Source organism: Mustela nigripes, chromosome 5, assembly GCF_022355385.1.
Source record: "Mustela nigripes isolate SB6536 chromosome 5, MUSNIG.SB6536, whole genome shotgun sequence".
NCBI classification, from domain to species: domain Eukaryota; kingdom Metazoa; phylum Chordata; class Mammalia; order Carnivora; family Mustelidae; genus Mustela; species Mustela nigripes.
The window spans coordinates 35,027,749-35,044,135 of NC_081561.1; the positions used below are offsets into that span (position 1 = coordinate 35,027,749).

Consider the following 16,387-nt stretch of genomic DNA (forward strand, 5'->3'; position numbering starts at 1 on the left):
CCATAAAGCTAAAGAGGTAATTGGCAATTACTTCCAAAACATATTATAGATCTTTACACACAGATGAGAAAACAATCACACAATACCAGGAGGGTGGAGGAGATGACCTACTAGATCTTGACAACAAATTTAACCATGAGAAAAACCATCTTCTGTTTCTCTTTTGATTATATATTTCCATCTCACTTATTTGAGACTTCAAATATTTACCTTGACTAAAATCCTCTGGGTGACGGCATCAGAAGCAGCAGGAGAAATGGCTGTGACTGTGATAGGAATTTCCCCCAGATGTGTGGGTTTGACCGGAAAAAGAACAGTTGCCCCATCCTCACTGGGAACCAGAATGGTCTGCTGGTGTCCTGTGGCATTTATTTCATTTGAAGTCATTAGAATATCAAATTCGTCACTTTTCTCAATGATTACTTTAACCTGGAAAGAAAATTATCAAAGTTTTACATAATAAATGCTCCTCAGGAAAGTGTTGCTTTATTACTACAGTAAAGGTTATTAAATCTGCGAGGCTCAAGATGAGAGGAAAGTGAGACAGATGCAGCCAAGAACAGGACAAGAGGGTTATCAGGGAAAACGTCATTTCTCTATGCTCTCCTCCTCCACCTCAAGATGTATGGAGAAAGGGCACCCTTCAGTTCCGTTTCTAATATTAAACTCCTACTAACATTAAATTTTGTTATTATCCGAAGACTTTGAGGGGAAGGATGGCCCAGAAAGGTTATTTCATGTTATGGTATTGCCACAAGCCTGGTTTAACTGTGTCATCTTAAGACATCGGTCCCATTAGAAAAACCTAAGACACACATGATGAAGTGTTACTACATCCACTGAGAGTCTCTGCTAAAATTATCCCAAGGTGGGCACCTGGGTGGCTCAGTGGGTTAAGCCTCTGCCTTCGGCTAAGGTCATGATCTCAGGGTCCTGGAATTGAGTCCTGCATCGGGCTCCCTGCTTGGCAGGGAGCCTGCTTCCTCCTTTCTCTCTCTCTGCCTCCTCTCTGCCTACTTGTGATCACTCTCTGTCAAATAAATAAATAAAATCTTAAAAAAAAAAATCTTTAAAAAACAATTATTCCAAGGAAAGAATGATGTAGACATTAGTCCTGAAGCATATGTTGGTTGTAAAATTTAGTAAAGTATGTCAAAGTTGCAAATCTTACCAAGAACAGTATTTATCTAGGACTTACACTTTATGAACTGTTTCCCATTTATTTTCTCATCTGTTTCTCAAAATATCTTCTGTAGGGATAATTACTAGTCCCATTTTGCAGGTGAGGAAACTACTATTAACTTATTTTCTGGTAAGTGTTAGAGCAAGACATTGAATCTGGCCTTCTGATTCCAGATCTTTTGCTCTTTACAATGTTACAATTGTTGACTAGGTAAAAAAGTACAATTTAGAGGCCGTGGATGGCTCAGTGGGTTAAGTGTCTGACTTTGGCTCAGGTCACGATCCCAGGGTCGGGGAATCAACCCCCACATTAGGTGCTTGTCCTTCTCCCTCTCTCCACCCCTCCCCCCACTTGTGCTCTGTCTCTCTCTCTCAAATAAATAAACAAAATCTTACCCCCCCCCCAAAAATTTTTAAGTACAATTTTAAAGTAACAGTTTATAAACATAGTGCTTAAAGACATTGTACCATTTTCATATAATGAGATTAATAATCCCTATTTACTCTGAGGGGGGGAAAAAAATCAGTCACTTGGTTAGTACTACAGGGAGCACAACACCAACAGTGGCCTAATCCTGCCTTCCAGGGAACTAACTAAGGAAACATAAAGCACGTGACTCAAAAAACAAAGCCTTGTTTTGAACACACGGTATTCAGAATCAAATACACTATATAAACATGGGAACAACACATAACAGAATAGGTGAGGAAAGGCATCCTAGCTTCAAGCCAGGTCTTGAATAAGTTCTTGCCAACCGCAAGGAGCACAGAATGGCAGTGAGAAGAAGCAACCCCTTCCAAGAGCAGGGAGGACGAGGAAAAAGTACAGGGAGGCAGGAAAGAGAAAGACCTGCCTCAGAGACCTCAAGGAACTTATGCGGCTAAAGCGGAAAACCTGTGCTGGAAATAAAGAGAACGTGTAGACGCTAAGACTCACCTTTGACATTAATTAAGTAGAAGAAATCACTGAAAAAATATGTATATTTTCAGTCCCTCCGAAATGTATAAAAAGCTCAGATTCCCAGACATCCAAACATTAACAACCCAATCCCTGTGTGTTTTCTCTATTCTTTCCTGAAGTGTGAATGATTAACAAAACCTTAAATATATTACCTCAGTGGCTTCTTTCAAATAATTGAATATGGTTACTTCCAAAGCAAATTCTTCACCTCTGATAACAGAGTAGGGAAGATTCAAAAATATGAAAAATGGTTGGAAGGCTTGTAGCTGGAAAGAACACAACAAATACATACTTTATTCAAGTCAAAATGCTTCACATTTCATACAATTAAAAGCAAATCTCACAAAACCTGTGAAGCCTATAATTCCACATGGAAATGTCCACTTGCCTATCAATGGAAAACAAACAGCCAACTTATTCCAAGTCAATGTTGATGAATTAATGTGATTTATGTTATTTAACATAATTTAACTAGTTAATTAAGTGCCTACTCGGATCCAGGGTCTTTATTTTTTTACCTTTTTATTTTATTTTATTTTCATCATGGTAAACATACTCTTTACTCCCCATTCCCTATTTCCTCCATCCCCCCACCCATCTCCCCTCTGGTAACTACCAGTTTGTTCAATAGTTAAGAAACTGCTTCTTGGCGGGGGGGGGAGGGGGGGGGAGCTTTGGGGCGGCTCAGTGGGTGAAGCCTCTGCCTTCTGCCCAGGTCATGATCTCAGGGTCCTGGGACCGAGCCCCACATGGGGCTCTCTGCTCAGCAGGGCGCCTGTTTCCTCCTCTCTCTCTGCCTGCCTCTCTGCCTACTTGTGATCTCTCTCTCTGTCAAATAAATAAAAATCTTTTTTAAAAATAATACATAAAAAAGAAAAAAAAAGAAACTGCTTCTTGGTTGTCTTTTTTTTCCTTTGCTCATTTGTTTTGTTTCTTGCATTCTACATATAAATGAGACCATATGGTATTTGTCTTTCTTTAACTGACTTATTTGACTTAGGATTATACTCTCTAGCTCTATCCATGCTGTTGCAAATGGCAAGATTTCATTTTTATGGCCAAATAATATTCCATATTTTATTATTTCTATACTATATCTCCTTTATCTATTTATCTATTGGTGGACACTTGGGCTGCTTCAATAGTTTGGCTATTATTGATAGTGCTGCAATAAACACTCAGGTGCATGTATCCTCTGATTTAATGTTGTTGTATTTGGGGGATAAATATCCAGTAGTGTGATTCTTGGATCATAAGGTAGTTCTATTTTTAGTCTTTTGAGGAACCTCCATACTGTTTTCCACAGTGGCTGCAAGAATTGTCATTTCCACCAATGGTTCAAGAGGGTTCCTTTTTCTCCTCATCCTCACCAATACTTGTTGTTTCTTGAGTTTTTTATTTTAGCCATTCTGACAGGTGTGAGGTGGTATCTCATTGTGGTTTTGATTTGCATTTCTGTGATAATGAGAAATGCTGAGCATCTTTTCACGTGTCTGTTGGCCATCTGGATGTCTATTAGGAGAAATATCTGTTCGTGTCTTCTGTCCATTTTTTAATTGGATTATTTGGTTTTGGGGTGCAGAGTTTATCAGTTTTTATATATTTTGGATACTAACACTTTATCGGATATGTCATTTGCAAATCTCTTCTCCCATTCAGTAGGTTGCCTTTTAGTTTTGTTGGTTGTTTCCATCACCATTCAGAAACTTTAATTTTGATGTAGTCCCACTAAAGTTTATAGATACTTTACACAAATTATTTCATTTAATCTTTACAACTCCAATGAGGTAGGTTCTATGTCCATACTTTACAGAAAGGAAATCTGTCCAGAATCTCTGTAACTAGTACAAGGTCACATCAATAGTAAATGGAGAAGCCAGAAAAGGACCCCAGCATGTCTGATGCCAAAGCCAAGCTTCTCACCTACTATGCTATTATGACTCCAGCCATCTGCTTGAAAAGCCACTTGCCAAATCCAACATCCCTGTTTGAGACTCATGTGCAAAGTCTAGATGATGTGCTGCTTACTACCTTCTGACATACACACGTGCATGTACTTTCTCATTGGTGACCCAATTCTGAGATTGTCAGCCGCCAAATGCTATAGGGAAGCTGAACCGCTACCCTACCTCTGAAAATAAATCTTTATTAGTTTAGGCCAATGGTTGCCACTGGCAGCAGTAATTCCCTCTAGAGGTTTACGTAGACAGTTGTGGAACTGTCTTAGATTGTCACAATGATTGAAGGGTAGTGGGTGAAAGTCTGTGACGCTCAGGACAGTCTCAGACAATGAAAAAGTGTCCCCCATCCCTCATGATTCCTGAATATCTCTTCAGACATTCCCATAAAGTACCTGCTTATAATGATCTGAACTTACAAGCTATTTCCACCTTATATGTAAACCCAAAGCATTTTTCAATACACACTGAATTTTTTGCAAATACAACTATGTTGTAAATCAACAGAAGACCACACTTTGTTTTGTTTGTGACTTTACCAAAAGTTGTTCATGGTTTCAAAGACTGACATCACCACAGGCAGCACCACTCAAGGTTTTTGAGATGCTAAAACAATACATACATATCAAACTTCACTTGCAGCTGTTACACACAGGGTGCTTCTATATGCATGGAGTAAATATTTGAAGATTTATGCCGTCTAGTACAGCTACGTCTGACCACTTATATACTGTAATATATATATATATATATATTTTTTACTACACATTACTTTCCTTTAATTTTTCCTTAATATTTCACTTTAGGCATCATATTGATTTTTTTTAACTAAGTATATAAGTATACCATATTTCCCATGACTTTCACTCCAGATGGGGAAGAGGAAAACAAAGTATCTGTTATAAAAAGGGGACTTTAGTTATGACAGAGGTAAGAGCTACTGGTCTAAGACCAGACATGCTCATAAAATTCTTCTTGCCAGCGACTGGTTTAAGAAGTAACATGTGTATGCTGAAAAAAATTAATTAATTAAAAAAAAAAAGGAAGAAGTAACATGTGATGCAATTTGACCAGAAATGGTGCCATAGCACATCTTGAGAAGGTCTGCCCATCCTTTGCAGAGGGAATACACAGAAACTACCTCTCTTCTGGCCTTTGGAAATAGCTGAATTCAGTCAATAATGAAGTTTTATCCAAATCTTAATTCGGACGTAGCACATTTAGGAATTTAATACAGCTCGCATTCTAAAGTATAAAACCAACGAAATACAAAAAGGAAAAGCTAAGGAATCGCTAGACAGTGATCAACATCATAAGGAATCATATTTTGAAAATTCATTGAAGAGTTGACACTTTCTTTGCTTTGGGAGCTTTAACATTTGCAAGTAGGTCTTTAATACACTACCTCCACTGGAGAACTTGTTAGTCCAAGACCTAAATCTTCAGAGATCACGAAAGCAGTGGCCACCCAAGAAGTGATAGAATCAGGCACAGTAAACTCAAATTCTTGGTAAATCCTAGAACTGAAGTCAAGATAAAAATAAAAATCACTTGTGTAAGACTGAGGATTCCCAGACCTATACCCCTGAAGCAAATAATACATTATATTTCAATAAAATTTTAAAAACTAAACTTAAATAAATTAATTAATTAAAATCACAACACCAAGGACTGACATATTTCAAAAAAAGTCAACATAACCTAAACCACTTTTAGAAGTTTTAATTTTCCAAATTATTTACATATCTAATTTTTTTAAGTAACCATGAAAGAGAAGATCCTAAATTCTTAGGAATAGTTCAGTTAATAAGGCTATAACATTGCATCCTTACCCAGAGACCACTAAAAATTTTCTACAATGTTTATACCTTCAGAATGACCATAATTTTCATAAATGTTGTATATACAATAAGTATCTATTTTCTAATTTAACTCAATTTATTTGTCAATTTGCATAGAAGTTTCCCTCTGTATCTCAGTCAGTGCTATTTTTTTTTTTTTTTGAGGTTTGACTTGTGTCTTATTTCAAGTTTCCATAAATGGCTGACCATAAAATATGTGAAGATTGCATGATTCATCTGCTCAGTCATCAGGCCAGAAAGCTCAGGGTTGGTCAACTAAGCTGAATCCTCCCACCACCTGTGCTCCTTCTTCCTGTGGCTTATGGGGGTGTTTGACAAAGAGCCACAAGGTAGAGAGTAATTACAAGTGCTTCCCACCCTAAGGCAATAAGCATACTCTCAGCAATTTACTCAAACAAGTACCATGAAACTTGAAGGAAGTTAAAAACACCCTTCATTAGAAGATGGTCTATCTTCTTAATGATACTCTCAATGCCCCAATTTGCCTGTGGCTTTCTCAAACATTACATTTAAATATAATAAAGATTCTAAAATAAAAACCTCTTGGTCTATTTAGTTGTTCATCACAATACATTTGTACTTAAAACATTAGAAAGAACACAAAATTTATTTAAAATGAACACTAAACAAAAGAGGTATGAGCGAAGAACATTATAAATCTTTACCCCATGTTGGTGTCTAGCCAAATCCACGTCTCTGGAAAATGCTTTCTGATACGTGGGTTACTAACCGAAGAGAAGTCATGAAAATCTACCAAGTATCCTTCAGTTTCCTCCGCAAACCTCTCAAGAAATTCAACACTGTCATCTAAAAATCAATATTGACAATGGTTGGGGGAAAAGTCACTGTAGCAGATGATTATAAACTTAGTCCACAGGACTGCAACACCTCTCAGCTGAATGGGACTTTAGAGTTCATCTTATTCAACCTTCTCATTTTACAGATAAGACACCTGAGACCCCCTGAAGTCAAGTGACTTACCCAGGGCTCTGAGGCCAGTTACAGCAGCTCAAAAACTTTCAAAAAAAAAAGGAAAATGTTCCCTGCCTGTACAACCAATACCTGAAAAACTACTTACAGCTGCTAAAAAAAAAAAAAACAAATTAAATCACGTTTTTAAAGTTCCCTCCAATTTTTCTCTTCTCTTTTTAGTTCCCTAGTGATCATTACCATTGGTCATACCAGCCCCAAGATGCTACAATCATCTAGTTAACTAGCTTAAAAATAAAGTCATGTTGCCTGGCAAAATGACACATTTCCAGAAAAGTCAATATAATCTAAACCATTTTTGGAAGAGTTTTCATTTTCCAAATTGTTTACATAACTAAATTTTGTTAAAGTAACCATGAAACAGTAGATTCCAAATTCTCAAGGAAAGGTAATCTAGTAAGGCGATAACACTGCATCCTGACCCATATTCCACCAAAAGCTTTCTTTCTGTTTCTATCATCTACTTCTATTTTTTTTTTCAACTTTTCTGTAAGTTTAAAACTGTTTCAAAAAAAATGCAAAATAGGGGCACCTGAGTGGCTCAGTCATTTAAGCATCTGCCTTCAGCTCAGGTCATGATGCCCGGGTCATGGGATGGAGCCCCTCATCAGATTCCCTGTTCAGCGGAGAGCCTGCTTGTCCCTCTCCCTCTGCTCCTCCCCTCTGCTCATCGTGCTTTCTCTTTCTCCCTCTCTCAAATAAATAAAATCTTAAGAAAATAAAATAAAATGAAAAATATTCAATAAATGAAAGGGAGCAAAGGAATATACAAGGTATAAGGATAGGCATTTGAATTCTAAAAGTAGAGCAGAGTTCCAGTAATAAAATGGCCTTGAGTAACTACTGACAGCCATCGTGGTGACTGCAAGACAGTACACATTAAATGGATCAACCACACAGACGTCAAATCCTCAGGATGACAATAAGAGTAAGACTTCGAATATCTTGTGAGAGTCTTCAATGCACACAGAAGGAAAGGGAAAGTAGGGGACCTAAATGTTGGCTGAAGGATCTATAATGGAAATTTTTGAGCTTCCAATGATAAATGGCTCTTAACTGAGGGTTGCTGAGCAGTGACACTGAAGTACTCAAGAGAACACCGAACACTAGGGACTTAGGAAACTTGATCCAGAAGAGAAGCAGAAAAATTAATGTCAGTCACTTGAGAAGGTTTCTAAGGACATAGTATCCTAGTAAGAGTATCAGGTTTCTTCTGTTATGTTGTGGGGGAGGTGGAAAGGTAGAAGAAAGTTCTCAGGAAAAGGTAAAGGATACGATGAGTATAACTAACAACAGAATGAGTATTACAGTGGAAATCAGGATTTCATAAGATGAACAAAGATAGGTAAAAGCTGATACTGGCAAAGAGAGAATGGAAAAACATTGCTTAGAAGATGTCCAAGATGGATGATTATAGGAAGAAAGTAACTGTACCATATTGTCTTTAATACATAGAGATCATAATGACTTCATAAAAATTTTAAAGCTATAAAATTATCTTTTTAGCTTCAAGACAGAGGCTCAGGTATCCAGTGGTGTTGAAAACCAACCCAAAGCTGGACAGCCTAGGGTCAGTATGGAGTAACTGAGAACAACCGACAGGCATAGGGAACTCAGAGATAGAAACTATGACATTAGCATGAGGTTTCCTGAAAGAAAAGAGAACAACTTCTAGAGTTAACCATTCTCATTTATGCACAGTTTTCAATACAAATTGGAAGCACTGGATCTTCCAATATGTCCAAAAATATAACCATCCCAAAGAACTACAGAGAGAAAATAGCAAGCATTCATTTCAAAAATCTAGATAGAAGCCCAGACAAACATTCCATGTCATGGCTCAGATGAACATTAAACACCAAAGACTTTAGGGTAAGAGAACAGAAAATGAAAATCATGATATCCATGTCCAACCAGAATGTATTCATACCTATGTGAATAATTTTAAATACCTAAAAGACTTAAATACTTAAAAGCACACTGCCAGGTTTTACTTACAAACACCATCAATGTAATCCTTCAAAAGGTTTGCATCCGTCAATACCCAGAGGCCACATTCCTAGAAAGAACAAGTTTAATTTTCTTTAAAAATAAGTTTAAATGCTCTGTAAAATGTCCCAGCTGTCTCCCATACTTTTAATTCACTCTTGTGCATTCATTTTTATGCACATGTGAAAGGGTTTTTTTACTCTATCTCATTTTTGAGAATTTACATATGTACATGAGCATTCTCTCTCCCTTTCCGTACACAGAACACACACACACACACACACACACACACTTTTTCCATTTGCTTTTAAAATTGGAAGGATAATTATCTTTCCATTTCAGATTACACTTATATAACACTCCACTTCAGCAACACATTTAAGAAAAGGTTAACATTTCATAATCCAGATAATTAATTCTGAAAGTGTTTGCAATAGTAAAAGATATTAATATCTTTTCAAAGTCTGTAACAAATTAAACATACCTGAAAAACGGCAAAAGAATTCATGAACATGCCTAAATAATAGCCAGTGTTATAAAGTTCCAGCTCATGGACCACCTAAAGAGAAGATAAAATACATGCAATGAATTGAATCACAGCAACCTGTTCTACCCCTGTCATATTTCTTGTATGTTGCTTAGACAACACAGGGCCTACAAGCTTAAATGAAAATGACATAAATGGAGGAATAAAGAATACTTGAATGCCTTGTTCATGATTCAGTCAGTTAAAAATACACAAACCATAAGTGACTCTTAATCTCACAAAACAAACTGAGGGTTGCCGGGGGGAGGGGGTTTGGGAGAAGGGGTTGGGATTATGGACATTGGGGAGGGCATGTGATTTGGTGAGTGCTGTGAAGTCTGTAAACCTGGTGATTCACAGACCTGTACCCCTGGGGATAAAAATATATGTTTATAAAAAAAAAATATTTAGGTAAAGTATTACATAAATATCTGCACTAAATCACCCCCCCAAAAAAAAAAATACATTTCCTCTCTTAACTTATTTTTACTCTGTTCAGTGATAGAGAGTTCCTAAGAGGTATATGCTCAGGGGCACTTGGGTCATTCAGTTGGTCAAGCAGCCGAGTCTTGATTTCAGCTCAAGTCACAGTCTCATGGTCCTGGGATCAAGCCATGTACCAGGCTCTGCACTTAGCTGGGAATCTGCTTGTGGATTCTCTGTCTCCCTCTACCTCTGTCCTTCTTCCTGCTGGTTTTCTCTCTCTCTCTCTCTCTGTATCTCTCTCTTTCTATCAAATAAATAAATAAATAGGCACACCTGGGTGGCTCAGCTGGTTAAGTGTCTGCCTTCAGCTCAGGTCATGATCTCAGAGTCCTAAGATCAAGCCCCAGGTCTGACTCCCTGCTAAGTGCGGTGTCTGCTTCTCCTCTCCCTCTGCTGCTGCCCCCTGCTTATGTTCTCTTTCTCAAATAAACAAATTAAATATTCTTTAAAATAAAGACATAAAATAAAATAAAATAAACCTTTAAAAAAAAAGAAGTGTATGCTTAAGTTTTGCCCAGGAAGAACTTAAATATCACCCTTGACTAAACCAACACATAGGGGTCAGCATTGAAAACAACCCATACTTTTGGCAGATAAATGGGTTAAATTTGATGGATAATATAAGTTCTGCAAAATGTCAGTTAACTATATTTTTTAAAATAACAAAAAGAGGCAATTCACAAAAAAGAAATAAAAATTATTAATAAGCAGAAAAAATATCCAACCTCATTGATAATCAAAATAATGCAAATTATAACATCAATGAGATAGCTTTTTCAATACCGAGATATTTGCATTATCACATTAGCAATACTATTTTTTTAAGAACAGCACTCCTTGCTAGCAAGAGTGAGTAAAATAGGTTAAAAGAGTGAGTAAAGGGCACCTGGGTGGCTCAGTGGGTTAAGCCTCTGCCTTCAGCTCAGGTCATGATCTCAGGGTCCTGGGATCGAGGCCCGCATCGGGCTCTCTGCTCAGCAGGGAGTCCGCTTCTCACTCTCTCTGCCTGCCTCTCTGCCTTCTTGTGATCTCTCTCTCTCTATTTCAAATAAATAAATAAAATCTTAAAAAAAAAAGAGTGAGTAAAGTTGGCAGCTTCTAAAAACACTAAACATAGGGGTGCCTAGGTGGCTCAGTCATTAAGCATCTGCCTTCACTAGGATCATGATCCCAGGGTTCTGGGATGAAGCCCTGCATCAGGCTCTCTGCTCTGCGGGAAGCCTGCTTCTCCTTCTTCCACTCCCCCTCCTTGTGTTCCCTCTCTCACTCTCTCTCTCTGTCAATAAATAAATAAAATTTTAAATAAATAAATAAGCTAAACACAGATTAGAATATAACCTGGCAACTCCATTCCCATGTACATACTGAAAAGAATAGGGACCCAAAGAGTCTAACATGCCAACAGTCCATTGCAGCATCAGTCACAATAGCCAAAAGTCAGCAAGTTAATGTCTATCAACAGAAGAACGGATACACAAAATGTGGTAAACACATGCAATTGTATACTATGCAGCCATAAAAAGAAATAAAGTTCTGACAGGTGCTACTACATGGATGAACCCTGAAAACCTTAAGCTAAGTGAAAGAAGACAGACACAGAAGGACAAATTTTATATTATTCCACTTACATGAAATATCTAGACTAGGCAAACTCATAAAGACGGAAGTAGATTAGAGACTGCTTGGCGGGGGTGAGGAAAAGGGGAAATGGAGGATCATCACTTCATGGTTACAGACTCTCTGGAGTGATGAAAAAGTTTGGGAAACAGATAGTGATGATGCTTGTACAACATTATAAATGTAATTCACACCAACTGAATTATCTTTTTTTAAACAGTTAAAACGGCAAATTTTATGTTATCTATATTTCACCACAATAAAAAATTAAGATATGATACCCTTTTTGGTAACTATTCCAATATATCTCCTTTATTTACATTAGCATTAACCAGAAAACTTAAGACAAAGGCAGGAATAAAAACCATGAAAGATTCTAAGTCCAAGTTTAAAAAACACACCCGTTTAAAATGAAACACGTGCATCCAGTGTTTCTGCCGTGCTAAGCACCACCACTGCTACATGCATGGTAACCAAACATGGTGCCAGAAGAGGCACCAAGAAGAAAACAAGTGAATGAGAGAACAGGAAATGTCAGATTATCTCAAGAAGTTGGCAAACAGGCAATGGACCCAGAACCAGACATAATAGAGAGAAGGTTTTAATCCCATGACTCAAACTCTGCTACAGAACACAAATGCATGCAGGATCACCTTCTGCTGACACACCGGCATGAATCATTATCATGGAATATCGTGGAATTATCGAGAAAGAATCAACTACCTCCAAAAAAGAATCTCCTTTTCTCAGTGGCTCAACAAAAAGGAACTGCCAAAGCTGCAGCAAAGGCCGGTGTCTGAAAATTATTTCCAGAAGGTCTAGCACACTTAAATTTTCTCAAGGTGTTCAAGAGTCTCTCAGCACCACTTATAAATTTAACAAGAACAAAAGAAACCAAAATGGCCTGTCACTACAAGCTCCTGACACCCTCCCCCAGAGCCAACTCTGGACAAACAATAAAAGCAAGTAGGAAACTTGGATGAGTGGGATGAGAAGACCCTGGGAAGAGTGAAGGATATCTTGAATTGGTGTGTTGGGAGGAATTGGGTGGCAGAAAGTGTTAGAGGCAGACAGTCTGGAGAAAAGGTTCTGCTCTGACTTCTTTCCAATGGGTAGCCTCAGGACAATCATTCCCCGCATTTTCACTGCCGAAATCAGTAGCTGCAGCAGCAGCCTACACTTCCTGTTGCAAGGTGTCGGGAAAATAAGTCAGCTCCTCTGCCCTTCTGGTGTGAGAAACAGGAGAACCTGTGGACAGACCCATGGCCCCAAGCATTCTCTTCCTCTTGTCCTCCAAACTCTCAGGGCAGCTGAATCATAATCTCAAGAGATTGTCTCTTCTTGGTGATGCTTTTCCCTAAGAGCTTTAAAGTGAAACATGGAATGAAACCCAACATCACACAGGGAGGATCAAGAGTAGTTTTCTAGTCCCTGGAGCTTAACTCCATCCTCTCTTTAAACTCACAAAACACACAGATTGGAATGGGGCATTGAGCCTTCCTCAACAAGACATTATCAGAATAGCTGCCAACCCAACTACATCCAAAGAATATGTCTTCCATAAAAGATATCCAAATAGACAACACATAACATGTGAAGCAAAACACTGAAAAGTCCAGTTCAAGAATTTAAAATAAACATGGTAAATATACATAAGGAGATAAGGAAAAATATGGATGATATAAAAAAAGAACAAAAGATAAGAACCAAATGAAAATAATAGATATTAAAAACATAATAGCTGACATAAAGAACCCAATATAAGAAATCAAAGTAGGATAGATACAACTGAAAAATGACCAGTGAGCAGAGTCACATGAGGAGCTCTCTCAAGAAACACAGAAAAAGACAAAGAGATAGAGAACATAAAACAAAAAGCTAGGAGATATGGAGAAAGAAAATAGATATGCCAATCTCTGAATAATGAGAGTCTCAGAAGAAAAGAAAAAATTTAAATGGAGAAGAGGGAATATATGAAGAAGTAACAGATGTAAATTTCCAGAATTAAAAAATGAAGGAAGAGCATAGATCAAAAGGGCAATCAATAATGACACAGAATTACAATCCCTCACAAAAGCAACATGGTCTGGCCGGGGTTGGAGAAGAAGATGGCAACAGGTGAAAGACAAAATGTATATGCAAGAAAATGAGAGGATGCGAAAATGCTTGTTCTGTTAGATAAAGATACAAATATTGATAGCTGTAAGAAATCAACATGATAAATAAATATGCATGGTTCATGAATTAAGGGCATGTATCATAAGAACAAAAACAGAATGTAAAACTTCAAAACCAGAAGAACAAAATTTTATCTAACCCATGGAAAGAAGAAAAATGAAAAGATGAAAAGAGAGGGGGAAAAAAGAAAGTAATCACATTTAAAAGTATGAAATAAAGTAGAAATAAATCCTAATTAGAATAAGAATTACCACACTTGTAAATGGGTTAAATAAGCTTATTAAAAGACATGGACTACCAGACACTAAAAAACAAAAGCAAGGGGCACCTGGTTGGCTCGTTAGTTAGGTGTCTGTCTTTTGCTCATGTCATTATCTCAGGGTCCTGGGATTGAGCACCACATCGGGCTCAATCGGAGGGAAGCCTGCTTCTCCCTCTCCCATTCCCCCTGCTCTGTTCCCTCTCTTGCTGTGTCTATTTCTGTCAAATAAATAAATAAATAAATAAATAAATAAAATGGATTTTAAAGAATTAAATAAATAAATAAATAAAATGGATTTTTAAAAAGTATCTTTATAGACTGAAAATTATATATAATTTTTATCAAGTGGATTAATTTACAACAAAATGATCAAGTCAACCTAAACATTTATATCTTTCCTCCTATATGTACTTAATCAATTAATGGATATAGGTTATACAATCTAGATTTCAACTGACAATGGCACAAAAGAATATATCAAGAACTTACAAATTAACATGGAATGATTAATGAATAGGGAATTAATTTATGTAACACTAGATGTTTCCATATTTCTTGATATATAAGTTTTCTGTAGATTAACATGATTTCACTCCCTCAATATACTACAAATTCCAGATTCAATAAGACTATACTTATATATGACACTTAGGTATAACCAAAAGAAAAAGTATTTCAAAATTATCTAAAGTTCTCTTCTCCAATGTCATCCACAATTACACAAGTAAATTTCCTAGTACTTTCTCGAGAGTCTTAAATTCAAATACAGTATGAAAATAAGAGAAAACTTCAGATGGCATCTCTCATGTAAAACAGCAAAGACTCTTCACCATATGAAGCCCCTTTCCAACAAAACAACCAGAATCCAAATCCTTTTTATTTGGAAACTTTACTGATTACTGACTTAAGAGGAACTAATGAAATTTCCTTTAGATATTTGAACTAAGGCAATAGGTTTCCTTTTTGCTCTTTAAACATGTATTTTGTAAGGAAAAAATTGCTAAACTCACATTTTCCATTGTAATATCATTTGAGACATTCATCAGATTCACACTTTTGTCAACGGCTACAATCCCAACTGTTGAGTCTGGCTGTGTCACGGAGATCCTAAGAGAGACTCTCTCAGATGGTTCAGCCTGAGTTTTACTCCAAAATAGCTTTATCTAAGAAAGGGAGAAAAGAGGACTGATTTATTTGACTTTTTAAAAATCATTACTTACATGTCTTACTAACTCAAAATCTAGCAAAGATTTTACATTTGCCTTAACTCAGGGATAATTCTGAAACCATACATAAGCCTTCTGCAGGGAAAGAAAATTTTTTAAAAATTTAAATATATCCTCTTCAAATTTGTAGTTTCTTCATGAGTAATGTAATAAAAATTATATAAAAAGTAAAAAAAAGAACGGTGCCTGACTGGCTCAGTCAGTAGAACATGCGACTCTTGATCTCAGGGTTGTAAATTCAAGCCCCACATTGGGTGTAGAGATTACTTTAAAAAAAAAATGTAGAGATGCTTTGGTGGCTCAGTCGGTTAAGTGTTTGCCTTCAGCTCACATCCTGGGGTCCCAGGATTGAACACATCGGGCTTCCTGCTCAGCGGGGACCCTGCTTCTCCCTCTGCCTGCCGTTCCCCGCTGCTTTTGCTCACGCTCTCTCTCTCTCTCTCTCTCACTCTGACAAAAAAAATAAAATATTTTTTTAAATGTAGAGAAAGCTATGTCTTCACAAATATAGCTAAAACTATACTTCTTATCTTTCATAGCTAAGAAATTTCTTGGAATTGTGCTTTTATACCTAACCCCCTGAGTGTCTGGTAGTCCATGTCTTTTAATAAGCTTATTTAACCCACTTACAAGTGTGGTAATTCTTATTCTAATTAGGATTTATTTCTACTTTATTTCATACTTTTAAATGTGATTACTTTCTTTTTTCCCCCTCTCTTTTCATCTTTTCATTTTTCTTCTTTCCATGGGTTAGATAAAATTTTGTTCTTATACCTTGGAGTTGTGCTTTTATACCTAACCCACTAAGCCACCCAGGTGCCCCTCAGTCAAAGTCTTAAAGCCAAGAATCTTAAAATAAGACCCACACTGCCCAATAATTCCACATGTGAAAATATACATGTAACAATATGAAAAGGTTCAACCATAGTTCTGGAAATGAATATCAAGAATATTCATTTTGTTTATCTGGGGCGCCTGGGTGGCTCAGTGGGCTAAAGCCTCTGCCTTCAGCTCAGGTCATGATCTCAGGGTCCTGGGATTGAGTCCCGAATCGGGCTCTCTGCTCAGCAGGGAGCCTGCTTCCCTCTCTCTCTGCCTGCCTCTCTGCCTATTTGTGATCTCTCTCTCTGTCAAAAAAATAAATACAATC

At 37.1% G+C, this 16,387-nt stretch overlaps 1 protein-coding gene across 2 annotated transcripts in view; it reads right to left on the bottom strand.

The window, feature by feature from the left end:
* CD109 (CD109 molecule) overlaps positions 1–16,387 on the bottom strand; it is a 136,832-nt gene that overhangs the window by 48,569 nt on the left and 71,876 nt on the right. For both annotated transcript variants that reach the window (XM_059400144.1, XM_059400145.1), the window contains exons 15-21: positions 15,022–15,174; positions 9,427–9,501; positions 8,952–9,012; positions 6,629–6,770; positions 5,507–5,624; positions 2,296–2,409; positions 211–429 (exon numbers count right to left, since the gene is read on the bottom strand). In XM_059400144.1, the coding sequence (XP_059256127.1) occupies positions 211–429; positions 2,296–2,409; positions 5,507–5,624; positions 6,629–6,770; positions 8,952–9,012; positions 9,427–9,501; positions 15,022–15,174 (882 nt within the window). The remainder of the gene's footprint in view (positions 1–210; positions 430–2,295; positions 2,410–5,506; positions 5,625–6,628; positions 6,771–8,951; positions 9,013–9,426; positions 9,502–15,021; positions 15,175–16,387) is intronic.